We start from the raw sequence: 15,709 nt of genomic DNA, 5'->3' as shown, positions 1-15,709 counted from the left end.
TAGCAGAAGCTAGGGGAGCGGCTGGGACAGTTTCTTGCCTAGAGCCTTCAGAAGGAGCATGGCCCTGCCAACAGCTTGATCTTGGACTTCTGTCCTCCAGAGCTGGGAGACAGTAAAAGTCTGTCGTTTAAGCCCCGAGTCTGTAGAACTTTGTTATGGCAGCCCCAGCAGTCTAGAACAATCACGCGAATAGGAGTTTGAGATGCAATTTGGATTTTTGTGTTTGGTTTTGTTTTTCATACCAAGTCGCATTCGAATGCAATTTCTGTAGAGGAAGAACAACAGATCCTGCAGCTCCTGGTGTTCCATTTTCAGAAATCTTTCTGTTCTAGACATTAATAGTATTTTAAAACGAGACTCTTTCTAGGATTAAAAACTATAATTTCAAATCGAAGCAGTACCTTGCAACTAGCTACTTACTGACTTGCATATGTTACTTTGCCAGCTTGTTTTGACGGGAGCCATTCAAGTAGCGGACAAAGTGTCTTCAGGGAAGAGCTCGGTGCTCGTGCACTGCAGTGACGGATGGGACAGGACCGCCCAGCTGACGTCCTTGGCCATGCTGATGTTGGACAGCTTCTATCGGAGCATCGAAGGGTTCGAAATATTGGTACAGAAAGAATGGATAAGTTTTGGACATAAATTTGCATCTGTAAGTAAACAATAAAGCTAATTATTAAAGTGTCAGATCACTGCCTTTTAGGTTTTAAAAACTACTTGTTAAATAATATCCTCACTTTTAAAAAGAAAATCCAAGGAATGTGATAAAAAACACTGTACAGATGTGAAAATGCGTGATGCTTTGGGCTAGTGAAAGTCTCCTTAGGAGACATGTTTATCCATCTGCACTATTTACAATTTCGCTTGAAAGTAATACAAAGAGTCTGAATAGACATGTCGAAGTTGAAACTGCAGAAAAGAAGGAAGATAGGCTGGCAGTTCTTTTTCAACTAATATTTTAGCTATTAGAGCCAAATATATTTTATAAAAATGCTAGACTTTTAGTTAAGGCTTTTGTCATTATTATTCTCTGATATACATTTTTGAAACTGAGAGAACATATTAAAACTCCTATTTCCAGGTCTTCTTTCCAGACACCCTTTAAATAAGCATTTTTCACAAGCTCCCCAGATAATATTCAGAAACACTGCTGTGTGCTGCAAATAACATTTTCAAGTAAAAAGAATCATTGTTTAGTAAATGAATAAATGGTGAGGTTTTTGTCTTGTTTTTAAGAGAGAAAGAACTTACTTTTAATTATAATAACCACTCCTTTGTGTATGGCTTCAAGTCTTGAAACTTTAGGACCAGTCCCTTAGCAACTGGTAACACACTCGACAGGATAATCCGGTCCAGTGTACCTGCAGCTGCCCAGGACTCGGACAAAATTCCAATCAGATGAAATAGTTGTCACACTCACATATGATGATGCTTTGCCTGTTTGTATTGGTATTTCATAGAAGTTTATATACTTAATATTGATTGTTTCAAAACCTTATATTATTTTCGGTATCGCTAAGGAAAAATACACTGTATACTCTCTGAGAGACTTGGCATTTGGAAAGCAGGTCGCTGAGTTGTATTGTCACATTTTGTGGGTTATATGCTTTCTCGTTTTTGTACCTATAAATTAAAACAACTCATCTTCATAAATTTATTTCAGAGAATAGGTCATGGTGATAAAAACCACGCTGATGCTGACCGATCTCCTATTTTTCTCCAGTTTATTGATTGTGTGTGGCAAATGTCAAAACAGGTAAGGGATATATAGGATAACAGTACATTCGACTTAACATTTAATTATTTTGATATAATATAGGGTGGAGGTAAGTTTGGCCACATGTAGCTCATTGGTTCTTTCTTATTGAATTGAGTGATAGGTACATGGGGTTCCCTTTTGTATTATCACTACTATTTGTATGTCTGGGATTTTCCGTAATAAAGTTTTAAAAATTCGATATTTAACTGTATTAACGACAAATGGGGGAGCGATGGAATTGACAATACCAAGTTGTCTTTTCCATCCATCCTACTCTGGCGTTTGTATATAGGCCTATCTGCTAACTTACAATACCTTAAATAATTAAACTATCCTGTATGCGCCATACACTCAGGAGAACCCAGAAAACTGGTTTGTTTTTCTCTTTATTCCTTTACTTGATCCTTATTTAAACTCCTCAGATCCATGCAGAGCACCAACAAATGAGCTACGGGGTGTGTGCAAATTCCAGCCTCTGCTGTCCTTCCTTCAAGGCAAAACATGGCAAAGTTTATGCACCTCTTTTCAGTTCTATGAAAGATCAGCCGAGGTTTCATGCTTTGTTTGCTTGTTTTTGTCTAGTTTCCTACAGCTTTTGAATTCAATGAACGATTTTTGATTACAATTTTGGATCATCTGTATAGTTGCCGGTTTGGTACTTTCTTATACAACTGTGAGTCTGCTCGAGAAAAACAGGTGAGTGAAAATGCTAATCTTTTTAGTTAAATGTGTCTAGTCTGCCATGAAATACAAAAAATGTGATAGCGTAGTTTGTAGCAAATGCAGTTTCTCATTTTTTCACCCCAGGCTTGTGTGTTCTCGCTTCAACCAGGGTTTGTGGAGTGTCTGGTATTTACTGCAGGGCTGAGACACCGACTTGGCCCCCAGGGAGTAGGAGTGACTATAGTTATGCAAGGTGTCCCTCCCCAAACGCCATAGAAATATCAGTAAAGGGACTTTTTCAAAAAGCATAAACCCACAAGAGCAGAGAAAATGAGAAAGGAGACACAGCAGCTAACTTTTGGAAGCTGGAAAGCTAGTGGATAAGTGGTAAGGAACTCAGTTTGAGAACACCAAATCTCAACCCAACAGCAGAGAAGCCAAAAACCAGCCCACTTTACTCAGGGTTTCTGGGGCGAGTGTGTACCAGGTGTGTAGGATGGAGGAAGAAGGATAAGATAACCTGAAGGTCCACTTAGAATAAGCAGTTAGCTTCCCCAGATCCCCTCCACCCCTCTCTGGACCTGAAGACAGTGACAGAGATTTCTTTGTGAGAGAGAGTCAGAGGGGATCTCTGGCCTGGGGACCTCAGAGTCATCAGGGGGTGAGGCGAAAGACCAGTTGGCTTGTGAGAACCCCTGCTCACTTCCTCTATTGACTGCCTGCATTCTAGCCCCAGGTCCTTATTTTCCAGGTAGGAGCTTGAAAGAATTTTCTCTGTTGGCGAGGATGGGGAGAAAATGGAGCCCCCATTCACTGCTGGCGGGGGTGTGAGGTGGGATAGCCACTGTGGAAAACAGTCTGGTGGTCGCTCAGAAAGTGAAATATATAGAACTAGCATCTGACCTACCGATTCCACTCCTAGGTATATACCCAAGAGAAATGAAAATAGGAGTTGAAACAAAAACTTCTACATAGATGTTCATAGCAGCACTACTAACAATTAGCTATAAGGTGGCAACAACCCCAGTGTCCATCAGTTGATGAACAGACAAACATAGTGTGGTATAGTCACACAATGGAATGTTATTAAGCCCTAAAAGGGAACGAAGTTCTGACACACGCTACAACATGGATGCACCTTGATGACATTACCTTGTTAAAGGAGCCAGACACAAAAAGACAGTGGATTATATGATTCTGTTTATATGAAAAGTCCAGACTAACAAGACCATGGAGACAGAAAGCAGAGCAGTGGTTGACCGGGGCTGGAGGGAGGGGAGAAGGGGGCAGTGACTGCTTGATGGGCACAGGGTTACCATTTGTGATGACAAAAATACCTTAGAACTCAATAGAGATGGTGATTGCACAACATTATGAATGTACTGAAAACCACTCAATTGTAGACTTTAAAATGATGAATTTTAAATTTACTACCTCAATTGGAAAAAAAAAAGGAATTATTTCTGAGGAAACTGATTAGCTCAAGAACGACCTAGAGATACCAGCACCTAGGATTCCTCATAGGGAAGTTCAAGTCGATGATCCTCATGATCTTAGAGCTTCCATTCAGCTCTTCAGTCCTCCTCTCTTAAATCATCGCAGACAACCAAAAAGGAGAGGAAGCAGGTTGGAGAGAATAGTTACCATGTGTAGGGAGCAGGGAAATGTAGACAAGAAGCTAGAATCTAATATCCTAAGAAAGATAAGAAAATATTGGTACCATGAAATACTAACAGGATATTATTTGGAAAGAACATTTAGAAATCAGACAAGAACTTGAAATTAAAAACAAGATATCAACAGAAATTAAAAACTCAGAAGAAGAGTTGGAAGATAAAGTTGTGAGCCCCTAGAAAGTAGAGTGTAGAGACAGAGGTTGAAAATGGAGACAAGAAAACTAAAAGATCATTCCTGGAGTTCTAATATCCAAATGATAGGACTCGTAGAAAGAGAAAATAGGCAAACCAGAGAACAGGAAATCACTGAAATAATTTTAAAATATTTCCCAGAATTGAAGTACATGAGTTTCCACATTGAAAAGCCTGCTAAAGTGCCCAAGCACATTGGACAAAAATGGATCCGTAATAAGGCATATCTTTGTGAAGTTTCAGAACACAAGGGACAGAGAAAAGAGCCTTTAAGCTTGCAAAGGGAAAAAAAATGGGTTACATGCGAAAAACCCTACAGAAATCAGGAAGATTTTGAATTCTTCAACAGCAATATTGGAAGCTAGAAGTCAGTAGAGTATCTCCTTCAGATTTTTAAAGGAGCATGGTTTCGACCTGGAATTCTGTAGCCACCAAACTGTTAACCAAGTGTGACAGTAGACCACAGATAGTCTCAGACACGCATGGCATCAAGAAAGATTTACCTCCCACACCACAGTCTCCCTGGGAGTTACATGAGCATGTACTCCATGTAAACAAGACAGAAGACTGCATGGAATTCAGGAAGTAGGAGCTCCAGCATGGAGAGAGGCGAGAGGGGGTCCTCGTGGTAAAACAGACCCCAGATGAGAGCTGGGCTCAAGGTGCAGGACAGCCAGTGCAGCTTTCCTCCAAAGATATAACTGGGGACTCCAGATCTGCAGTGTCTAGACAGAGTTTGAGACATTGGAGGAAGAGTTGAAGGTTGAGTTAATGATAAGCACCAAGAAAAGGAGGCAAGCAGAATAGACAGTTGTGAAATGAAGGGACAAGAAAAAAATAGTACAGGAAAAAAAAATCACAGAATAGTAACTACTTGGCTTGCCTGGGGACAGCACTGGCTTTGTCATGGGAATCTAAATGCTAAATATCAATGTGATCAAAGCTACGCTATATATTGAGAATACAGGCAGGATGGAAAGTGTGTGCCCGTGGCAGGATGGAGGGATGACATTCTCAGTGCGGCAGTGTCGTAGTTAATGCCTATAACTGGATAGCCAACAGGTTATTTAGAGATCTGTAGGTAAGTACCAAATAAGCAAATCAATCAGTTTTAGAAATCAAACACAGTTGCTTCTAGGGAGAGAGGTGAGAGGCTGCTTTTTCTTCATAAGAAACCTCGTCAAGTGATTTGACTTTTTAAACTATGTGCATGTATAAAAATGAAAACCAGCATGCAAATAAACAATGCAATATAGATTGTGGCATCACAAACATACAGATAAAGTTTTAGGCAGATTCCAACGCAGGCCAAATAATGTGCCGTTATTATTGTTCACATTAACGAAGTATATATGTTAAAGAAATTTCTTCAGTCACTTATTTCAAGTTGTTCTTTTTAGCTTCCAGTTTTAGCTCATTGGTCCTTTTTATTGAAGTGATTAGTGGTAAGAGTTTTAAATCCTGCCTTTGGTAATTTTAATATTTGTATTTTTATTTTCCCAAGCTTTGATTTTTCTCTAGTTTATGGTCGAAATCGGTAAAAATCTAGAATTTAAAAAAAAAAAACAGTGAAAATGTGAATATTTGTATGAGATGATGGATGTCAGACTAAAAAGTGAAGATTCGGTAAAGTCGGTTACTCAGCTGTTTTCAGATATCTCTGTGTTGGCATGATGTAGATTACACACCTGGATGTTTGATTAAAACAACTATATATCTAGATGCCTACTGTCAAGTGGACACAGGTTAAGATTTCATAGGTCCAACAAATACAAAAATGGAAAAAGTTGATAGGATTTTACGATCATTTTTTTTCCTGCTGAATTAAAAAGAGCATACTGCTCAGCTGTTCATAAATGTTTTACCTAGCTAGAAATAGTTTTCTTAGATCAGTGAATTGCATTTAATGTTATAGCATCTTGCACCTCTATCCTCCAGCAGAAATAGCGGCTCTTAAGCTAGGCCATTAGCTATGCAAATATCAGTAAGTGGCTACAGAGCACTCACTGGCCCATGAGGCTTTTTGAGCTATTATGGGGATAATGTAAATGTGTGATTCAAGTTGATGTTCAACTGTATTGCCACAGGCTGTGGAATGGTTTGTATACTTGTGTGTTTTACTTACACTTTCCACTTTCTCTTGCCCTCTAGAAAGTTACAGAAAGAACAGTTTCTTTATGGTCGCTGATAAACAGTAATAAAGACGCATTCAAAAATCCCTTCTATACTAAAGAAGTCAATCGAGTTTTATATCCAGTTGCCAGTATGCGTCACTTGGAACTTTGGGTGAATTACTACATTAGATGGAACCCCAGAATCAAGCAACAGGTAAGTGAAATGGCATTGGTAGAAGACAGTGATGGCGAAGAGTATTACTTCTGGACTTTGATCATGGGATTTGGTACTTTTTAAAAATATCATGAGGGGAAAAATACTAAAAAGTCACACTTGCTTTTAAACGTAATTTTAATTAAAAATTCTTTTTTATTACTAAACCATTGATTTTCATTGGGGTTAAACTTACATTCTTTTGTCAACATGAATGATATTTTTTTCACTGAAATGTCAACTGATTTAAAAAGCTCTGGGAAATTTCCGAGTTTTGATAGGATTTCCTTTAATCACCAGAAGTTATGACACATCATTGGAAAAAAAAAAAAACCAACATTTTCTGCTGTCTGGTTCAGGAGTATGTACTAGGTCAACTAACATCAGAGTGCTTTTTCCCGAGGGTCTTTACCTCTAAAATAAAGATAATCGCTCTGTCAGTGGACAGTACATTCAATTGGCCATTTCTCATTCAAAAACGGAAACAATGATTTTTGAAGCAAAAGATACCACATCGCATTAAAAGACACCGAGGCTTTCCAGTCCCCCCTCCACCCCCATCCAAAGTCAGAAGGAAAATGCAACCTCTTTGTAAAGGCTCGGAACGTACCTCCATTTAGTGATTTGTTCTAAGTGCTATTCAGTATTCGTGACTGCTCACTGTAAAGGTTTGCACATTTCCATGTGATTTGGATGGTCGACTACCTGTTCTCACAGGCCAGTCTTGCGTAAGTGCCAGCTTTAATCCTGCTAGAAATCGTTGGGCAACAGCAGGAGCCCCTGGTGCTGCAGTCTGTCTCTTGGATTGTTTATTCCACTCAGGCAGCTGGCCGCACGCCAGTCTGTGCTCGCTCTCCTCATTGGGGAGATGCCCGGTTCAAGCTGGCACTCTCGTTTCAAGGTCTCTGCTGCGTTCATGAAAGGCTCTTGCAATTTAGTAATGGTTGAAGTGTGTGATCTTTTGGAAAGTGACAGATTCCAGCACTGGAGAACATTCACTTGTTTAGTTTGGGATTTGAGAAGCATGTTGAGGGCATTTATTTAGCAGTGGTTCTAGTGAGTGGAATATCAAGTAAAGAGGAAATGGGAATTTTTCCAGTGTTCTAACTGTTCTTACAGAGGACATGTCCCTTTTCTAATTAAAAACAATATTATCTAGATGAGCACTGTTTGTCCTATACATTAAGCCTTTTCTGTATTTATCGTGGCTTTATTTTTAAACCACTGGTACTTAGGAAGTTTTAGTAATTTCTGTGATTCTATAATCTCACCTCACCCATTTGTACTTGGAGAAATTCTTGAAATTCAAATAATTTAGAGCATTAATTTCCGAATGTATAAAGGTAATAATAATAATCATTGTGTGACAAGCCATGTTGAAGGGGACACCATTAGAAGAACTTGCTGTAATGTATCTATCCCCTTATTCTCATAGAGCCTAGCAGAATGGAACTGGGCCAGGTATAAGTGAGCATTCTTTCGTAGAGGTTTGTATTTTGAGACAGTAATGGATCTATATTATGATCTGTGAAATTTACTCAAAAAAGAAAATAACCGTTCGATATAGATTTTCTTTTTTAAAATAATTTAAAAACTTTTTAAATTAAAGTTGGCATATGATATTAGTTTCAGGTGTACAACATAGTGATTAGACATTTATATAACTCACAAAGTGATCACCCTGATAAGTCTAGTATCCATCAGACACTGTACATAGTTATGACAATATTATTGCCTATAATCATTATGTTGTACTTTACATCGCCATGACTGTTTTGTAACTACCAATTTGTACTTCTTAATCCCTTCTCCTTTTTCACCCCCCCCAACCCCCTTTCCACCTGGCAAATGTTCAAACCCCTCAAAATGTTCTCTGTATCTGTGAGTCTGTTTCTGTTGGGTTTGTTTGTTTATTTTGTTCCTTAGATTCCACATGTAAGTGAAATCATCTGGCACTTGTCTTTCTCTGTCTGGCTTATTCCATTCAACACAATACCCTCTAGGTCTATCCATATTGTCGCAAATAGCAAGATTTCATTCTTTTTCAATGGCTGAGTAACATTCCATTGTATATATGTACCACCTCTTCTTTATCCATTTATCCACTGATGGACACCCAGGTTGCCTCCATATCTCGACTATTGTAAACAATACTGCAACATGAACATAGGGATTCTCATGTCCCTTTGAAGTAGTGTTTTTGGTTTCTTCAGATAAATACCCAGAAGTGGGATAACTGGGTCCTTCTTTGTCTCTTGTTATAGCCTTTGTTTTAAAGTCTATTTTGTCTGGTGTAAGTATTCCTACCCCAAATTTTTTTTTCTCTTTTCATGAAAAATGTTTTTCCATCCCTTTACTTTCAGTCTGTGTGTCTTTCGATCCGAAGTGAGTCTCTCATAGGCAGCATAGGTAAGGGTCTTGTTTTCTTATACAGTTAGCCACCCTGTCTTTTGATTGGAGCATTTACTTCTTTTTCATGTGAAGTAATTGTTGATACATATGTAGTTATTGCCATTTTATTATTCATGTTTTTGATACATTTTTTCCTCTTCTTAAAGAAATCCCTCCAACATTTCCTGTAATACTGGTTTGGTTTGGTGGTGATGAACTCCTTTAGCTTTTTCTTGTCTGGGAAGCTCTTTATCTATCCTTCGATTCTAAATGATAGCTTTGCTAGGCGGAATAATCTCGGTTGCAGGTGATACAGATTGTCTGAACGTGGAGTGTCCTATCCATATTTTTATGTCCCTCGGGACTTTGTATTTTCATCCCCCGAATCCTGAGTGTTGCCATGTGTCAGCACTGGGGGGACATGGAGATTGAGAAGAGGTGGTCTCTGCCACCATACAAGGAGCCTCCAGGCCGGCGGGGGCGCCCAGGAGCATAAGCCAATGATTACAATGCTTGGGGGAAAATGCGATAATAGAGGTGTGAATTGAGTGCATCAGATTTTTTAAACATCTATTATGTAGAACATTATTTCATACAGAATTAGATTAAAATTCTATCACGTAGGACTTTTTACATTATGTCATGTAAACCTAAAAGAATGTACTTTGCCACTTAAAAGTTAAAGTCTTTTTCAGTCGTATGGCCCCGTTGGGATACAAACTTTTCCTGGGCTTCTAGAGCCTTCATAACACTACTGGCACCCAAAAGCATATACAGCCCCTCCCTATAACGAGCTGCTCACCTAGAAGAAGGCAGAGTTAGTGTGCTCTTTAAAGCAAAAGCCACCGACCCTTGCTATGACAAAAGCTCAGCAGAGTTCATGGAAAAACCAATGCTTGCATTTGACAAGCTAGCGATAAGCAAATTTGGTACTTTTATTTAATGTGAGGAAATTGCTCATGCCAAAAGCAGAAGTATAAATTAGTCACATTAGAAACCTGAGTGGGACCTTCAGCTGCTGGTAAGCCTCATGGCATACTTGGGCAATCACTGCATCCGTGTAGCTGTCAACCAGGGTAGCACCGGGCAAGTTCACATTTTGTACGGTGGCAACTAAAAGATGAGAACAAGGGCAAACAGATATTAACAGGCTGACCTGTGTGCTATTTGAATCATTTATGATAGAAAAGTTCAAGGGATTATGAATATGAAAATCATACAAAACCTAAACTACTTCCATACCTAGCTGATTGCCTCTCTTCTGTTCTGTGCTGAGCTGGCATACTCTCTACTTCATAATTAATCTCTCAAGTGAAAAGTCGAGATGTAGTAGTTAAAGTCACTTGACTTTAAATTTCATTTCTTGTTATTTTGTCTTTTCGTATGCTATCGAAAGTAGACTCTTTTCTTCTATTATAGCCTCTAAATGGGGTCTGTTTGTTTATAGGTCAATGACTTCTATATATTTCGTACCTATTACCAAACCGAATTATCTTTTTATTTCTAATAGTTTTTCTCTCTGCTCTCTCAAGTTTTCTAATCAGACAACCCTTGTCATCAGCAAAAGTGATTGTTTCACTTCTGATTGCTTTTTCCAATTTAATTGTACTTGCTGCTACAATGACAAACCGATTCTAATAGTCACATGCCAACAGGGAGGTTTTAAAAATAGTCAAGATAGTTTTGGAGGAGAATATCGAGGAACAGCTTGCCCTGTATATGTCAAGATTTATTTGCAACGGAATAACGCTCAGAAACGAACCCTGTAGCTGCGGAGACTTGGTAGGCTAAGAATGTAGCATCGTAACGCATAGGGAGATGGACTGGATGGTAAATGGCACTGCCATGGTGAATCACACTTAACACGTCCAGACCTGCTCCTCCTTTCATCTTTCATTTCTCGGCAACTCCATCCTCGCCTCTCTGGCCAAGCGACCTTAGAGTCATCCTTGACCCCCTTTCTCTCTCACTCCCCACATCCAGTCTGCCAGGGGAGCATGTTGGGCTCCGGCTTAAAACCTGTACAGCCTCCAAACACTTCTCACCAGTCCCTGCCACTACCCTGGGCCAGGCCACCTGCCCTCGGCCATGTGTTGCTGGACTCCCTGATTTCTACCCTTTCTTTTTTCTTGTCTGTTCTCAACACAGCACCCAGAGTGGTCCTTGTAAAACATACACCAGATCCCACCGCTGTTCTAACTCAGAGCCGTCACCTCACCCCGAGCCAGAGCCCAACTCTTTCCGGTGGCCTCTGACGCCTTATGCGACCCCCAACCCATTCCTTACCTCTTTGACTGCCTGGCCTCACCAACAGCTCTTTCTCACACACTTTGCTTCAGCCACACCGGGCTCCGTGCTGGTCCTCAGAGGCTCAAATATCCACATGGCTCCTTCCCTCCCTCCTTCAACCCTTCGCCCAGGAGTCACCTCCTCAGTGCAGCTCCCCAGACTACACTGATTAGAGGGTAACCAGCATCCCACCCATCCCCATCCCTCTTACCCCGCTCCACTTCTTTCCCATAATAGTCATCACCTTTCAACCTTCTATGTAACTCAGGATTGCTGCATTCATTGTTCGTCTGTCTCCCCCTGCTGGAAGGCAAATGCCATGAAAACGGAGATTTGGGTCCCCTTTGTTCACTGATGGATCCTGAGCGCCTAGAACAGTGTCTGGACCTCAGTGGAATGCAAAAGGCAAAAATGGGCGGAAGATATAAAAGGCAGTGCACAGACCTTACTGGGCATCAGGCGATGTACCAAACATTCCTGTTCGAATGCCATATATGCAGTTCCAAGAAACCTCACATTCTGCAAAGTCACAATAAAGAGAACAGGGCTTACAGGAAGAATAGGATTAGGAGACCTCTCCAGTCCTGTGGACCTTTGTGACCAGAGCTTTAATGAAAGCAACAACCCCAGTAGAAATGCGGGCACAGTTACGTGTCTGCTGCATTTGCACTTGGCCTCCATTGATCACTCCTTGGCAACCTGAAGTGGCCCCCAAAAGACATGCCCACTTGGCCCCTGTGAGTGTGACCTTATTTCACCAAAGGGTCTTTACAGATGTAATTAAGGATGTCAAGATGAGATCTTCCTGGATTTAGAGTGGCCCTAAATCCAATGACAGGTGTCCCTAGAAGAGAGAACAGAGGAGGATTTGAGACACAGGCACATATAGAGGAGAAGGCTATATGAAAACAGAAGTAATTGGAGTGATGCCGCCACAAGCCAAGGAAGCCTAGAGTCACCAGAAGCTGCAAGAGGCGAGGAGGGATTGTCCCCTAGAGCGTCCAGGGGGAGCATAGCCCTGCTGACAGCCCGATTTCCGGCAGAAGTGTGAGAAGAATAAGTTTCTATTTTAAGCCATCAAGTGTGTGTTAATTCGTTACAGCAGCTACGGGAAACTAATACTCAGTCTTAAACCCCAGGCCTCATGCTCCCTCCTCTGAGATCCAGACTGTTCTCCTCAGTGTTGACAGTCTGATCTAGGATGTAGCCCACTTCATGAGTGCATCGACTTCACAGCTTTCTTGTCGGTGCTCACAGCTTCGGCAGATAGCTTAACACATTGGAAAGCAGGACAGTTCTGGAAGGCACTAGCGCTAAAGGAAGACACTTCTGTAAACTTTTGGCTTTTTTCTTAAAGTCTTAAGATTTGTGCACGTTAATGTGTAATTTCTGTCTCAGGACCAAAGTCTTAAAAATCGACATGCTGGGGAGAATCACATTCTGTTCCAGCCTGACTTCTCCTTTTATTCTGCCTTCAATGCACTATCAATCACAGCAATCGGCATTGTAGCAAAACAGACTGTATTGACTGGCTTCGCTCTCACGACTTGCAAGGTCCGTGCCATTTTTAGTACCATTTGACAGACAGGGAAGCGAAGGCGCCCAGAAGGTTAAGTCCCACAGCTGGTAGGAGGCAGACCCAAGATTCACACTGACGCCAGCGGGCGGCCGAGCTGCTACGGTCAGCCGTGCATTATTATGGGCAATAGCACATGAAAAGACGTGCTAGAGCGGAGCGATGCAATCAGAAACTACCATGTAACTGTCCTCACATTGGCCAAAAAAAAAAAAAATCCTCTTTTATTCCCAAGTTCTGGTGAGGATATGGAGCAATAGGAACTGCGAGACCCACTAGCAGGCCCGTGAGGTCGCATCACCACCTCAGAGAGCAATGTGGCAGCACCTAGTGAAGTTGAAGAGATGATACTGTCCTCTCCAGCAGTTCAACCTCTGGGCAGATTCGTTCGATAAACATTTGTATATATGCATGACGAGATATGTCCAAGGATAGTAGAGCATTGCGTGTACCAGTGGGGAGTGCTGGAAATCACCGATTGTTCATCAGTGTGGGAATGGATAGATAAACTGGTTTACTTATTTAGTGCAGCCCAACAAGAATCGAATTCAGAAACGACGTCAGGTCAGAACGTCAATTGATAACTAAAGAACACCACCACCACTGATGTAAACTTTCCCCAAATAGAAAATAATAGTGTGTTTTCTTTCTGGATGCTCACCTATGGGAACAGTGTCGCAAATCTGCACAGGAAGGAAGGCTACCAGCCAACTTGAGAGGAGGTGTTGCCTCTGGGAGGAAAAGGGTAGTGGGCCTGGGGACAGGCGATACAGGAGACAGGAGTTGCGTCTAGGCTGAGAGACTTTAAAAAGATGGTGACACATGTGGGAGGAAATGTGTCCATTAGTTCATTCTTGGTGGCATTTTCTTATTCTTTGTCCCTTTCTGTATTTTTAAATATGAAGTACTAGAGGAAAGTACTTATGAATGGTAAAGCTCAGTGAGAAGGCTTATTTAGAAAGCAGGAGCTGCAGCGGATGTGTGGTGCCGGTGAGTCTTTGTGACGTGGCCCGTGCCAAGTGCTAACTCAGGTGTGTGCTTCTCTCTAGCAGCCGAATCCAGTGGAGCAGCGTTACGTGGAGCTCTTGGCCCTGCGCGATGAATACATTAAGCGGCTGGAGGAGTTGCAGCTCGCCAACTCTGCCAAGCTTTCTGATCCCTCGACTTCACCTTCCAGCCCTTCCCAAATGCTGCCCCACGTGCAGACTCACTTCTGAGAGGGAGCTCTGAATAAAAGAAACGGCTGACTTGCATTTGGGGCCTCTGTACAAAGTAGATTAAAATATTTGCCTCCATGTAGAACTTGAACTAACATAATCTTAAACTCTTGAATATGTGCCTTCTAGAATACATATTACAAGAAAACTACAGTGTCGAAATGGCAATCAGAAGAAAGGAGCCCAGGCGGGGTTTGGAAAAATCCTGACAGCTTTCAGAAGCAGTGTTTGAAAAAATATAAAGTTTAAATTTAATTTGCCTCTTTAGAAATGCTGTGTATATAATATGCAATTTGTGGGCTTAATTGGAACAACATGATTTTAAAGTAAAGGGGAAGAAAGGTTTCTGAAATGGATTTTCCTCAGGTTGCTTGTAAGCGTTGCTTCAGATGATCTAAAATGAACCCGGATGTGACGTGTTAACTGCCAAAACCAAATTGAGCTCGGCTTCCGAGGCGTTATCCAAAAGCAAGGTGTCTCAATAATTGCCAAATTTTATACCATCATAAGTGGTGATTTAAGGAGAAATAGCTGTGTAGATGAGTTTTTCATTACTTTGAAATTTTGGAATATGAAGTGTTTTCCCCTAATTTTCAAGAAAAGCATATTTTTATATTAAAAAAAAAAACCTGATGGGGCCCAGTTAAATATGATTTGATTTTTTTTTTAACTTTGCCAGTTCTATTTTCTAAGTTTTTCCATGAGCTTGCCTAAGATTCTGACCTGTTTTCAGGTTGTGGGAAACCCTTATATAACACTGTGTGAGGATGTCAGATGCGTTATGCTGCTGAGGTGAATGTTTTCACATACATCGCTCTAGTCAAACCAGCTTATCTGCCAAAGCGTAGGGTTAACCATCATGGATGTTTGAGCTGTTACTAGAGCATCATTTTTAGAAATAAAAGCCACAGATGTACATTTATTGAGCGTATTCTTGAAAGTATTGTGTTTATTAATCTCAGTTCAAATGGTGTTGGGTGCCCCTCCCCCCAAGCGTGCATAAAAACTGGTTCCACAAATTTTTACTTGAAGTATCTGGCAGTTTGCTTTTTCAGGTTTTTTTTTTTTTCCTATAGATTTAAATGAAATTTCAAATGCAGTTCTATTTGCTACCTGAACTAATTCATTTAGTAAATATATTTGTAAAAGTTAAGGCTAGAGTTAAAATAATTAATGTGTTTTACAATGATCTGTAAAGGACTATTTATAGCTAACATGGTTTTGTTTTCAATGAATTAAGAGATATTAAATATATCTTTGTAAATTATTTTATGTAATAGTTTAATTGGTCTACCAAATAAGACATCTCAAAAATAGTAGTATAATGTATAAATTTTGTATGTATAAGAAATTTTATTAGATTCTTTTGCTTTTTGTAAACGCTGTAAATATTTCATAAATTAACAAAGTATTACTCCGTAAAAAGAAAAAAAAAAAAGCTAATGCTAATAGTTTAAAGGATTTTGTGAAATTCATGAAACATTTTTCATGGCAATAATGACTAAAGACCTGCTGTAATAAATATATTAACTCAACATAGTACTCTATTTTCAGGGATGTAACTGTTTATGTGTCTTAAATGTGCATGGTGTCATCTTCTCTTCTTTTCCTAGCTTGA

At 40.3% G+C, this 15,709-nt stretch overlaps 1 protein-coding gene across 4 annotated transcripts in view; it reads left to right on the top strand.

The window, feature by feature from the left end:
* MTM1 (myotubularin 1) overlaps window positions 1-15,638 on the top strand; it is a 99,642-nt gene extending 84,004 nt beyond the window's left edge. For 3 of the 4 annotated variants that reach the window (XM_011383596.2, XM_023525128.1, XM_023525127.1), the window contains exons 11-15: window positions 446-652; window positions 1,664-1,756; window positions 2,342-2,455; window positions 6,442-6,618; window positions 13,924-15,638. In XM_011383596.2, coding sequence (XP_011381898.1) covers window positions 446-652; window positions 1,664-1,756; window positions 2,342-2,455; window positions 6,442-6,618; window positions 13,924-14,091 — 759 coding nt within the window. In that variant the 3' untranslated portion in view covers window positions 14,092-15,638. The remainder of the gene's footprint in view (window positions 1-445; window positions 653-1,663; window positions 1,757-2,341; window positions 2,456-6,441; window positions 6,619-13,923) is intronic. The other variant, XM_011383597.2, reaches the window with a different exon arrangement.
* Window positions 15,639-15,709: the final 71 nt, after the last annotated feature.

This window comes from Pteropus vampyrus, unplaced genomic scaffold, assembly GCF_000151845.1.
Source record: "Pteropus vampyrus isolate Shadow unplaced genomic scaffold, Pvam_2.0 Scaffold529, whole genome shotgun sequence".
NCBI classification, from domain to species: Eukaryota; Metazoa; Chordata; class Mammalia; order Chiroptera; family Pteropodidae; genus Pteropus; species Pteropus vampyrus.
The sequence above is the reverse complement of the archived record's forward strand: the minus strand, read 5'-3'. Positions and strand labels throughout refer to the sequence as shown.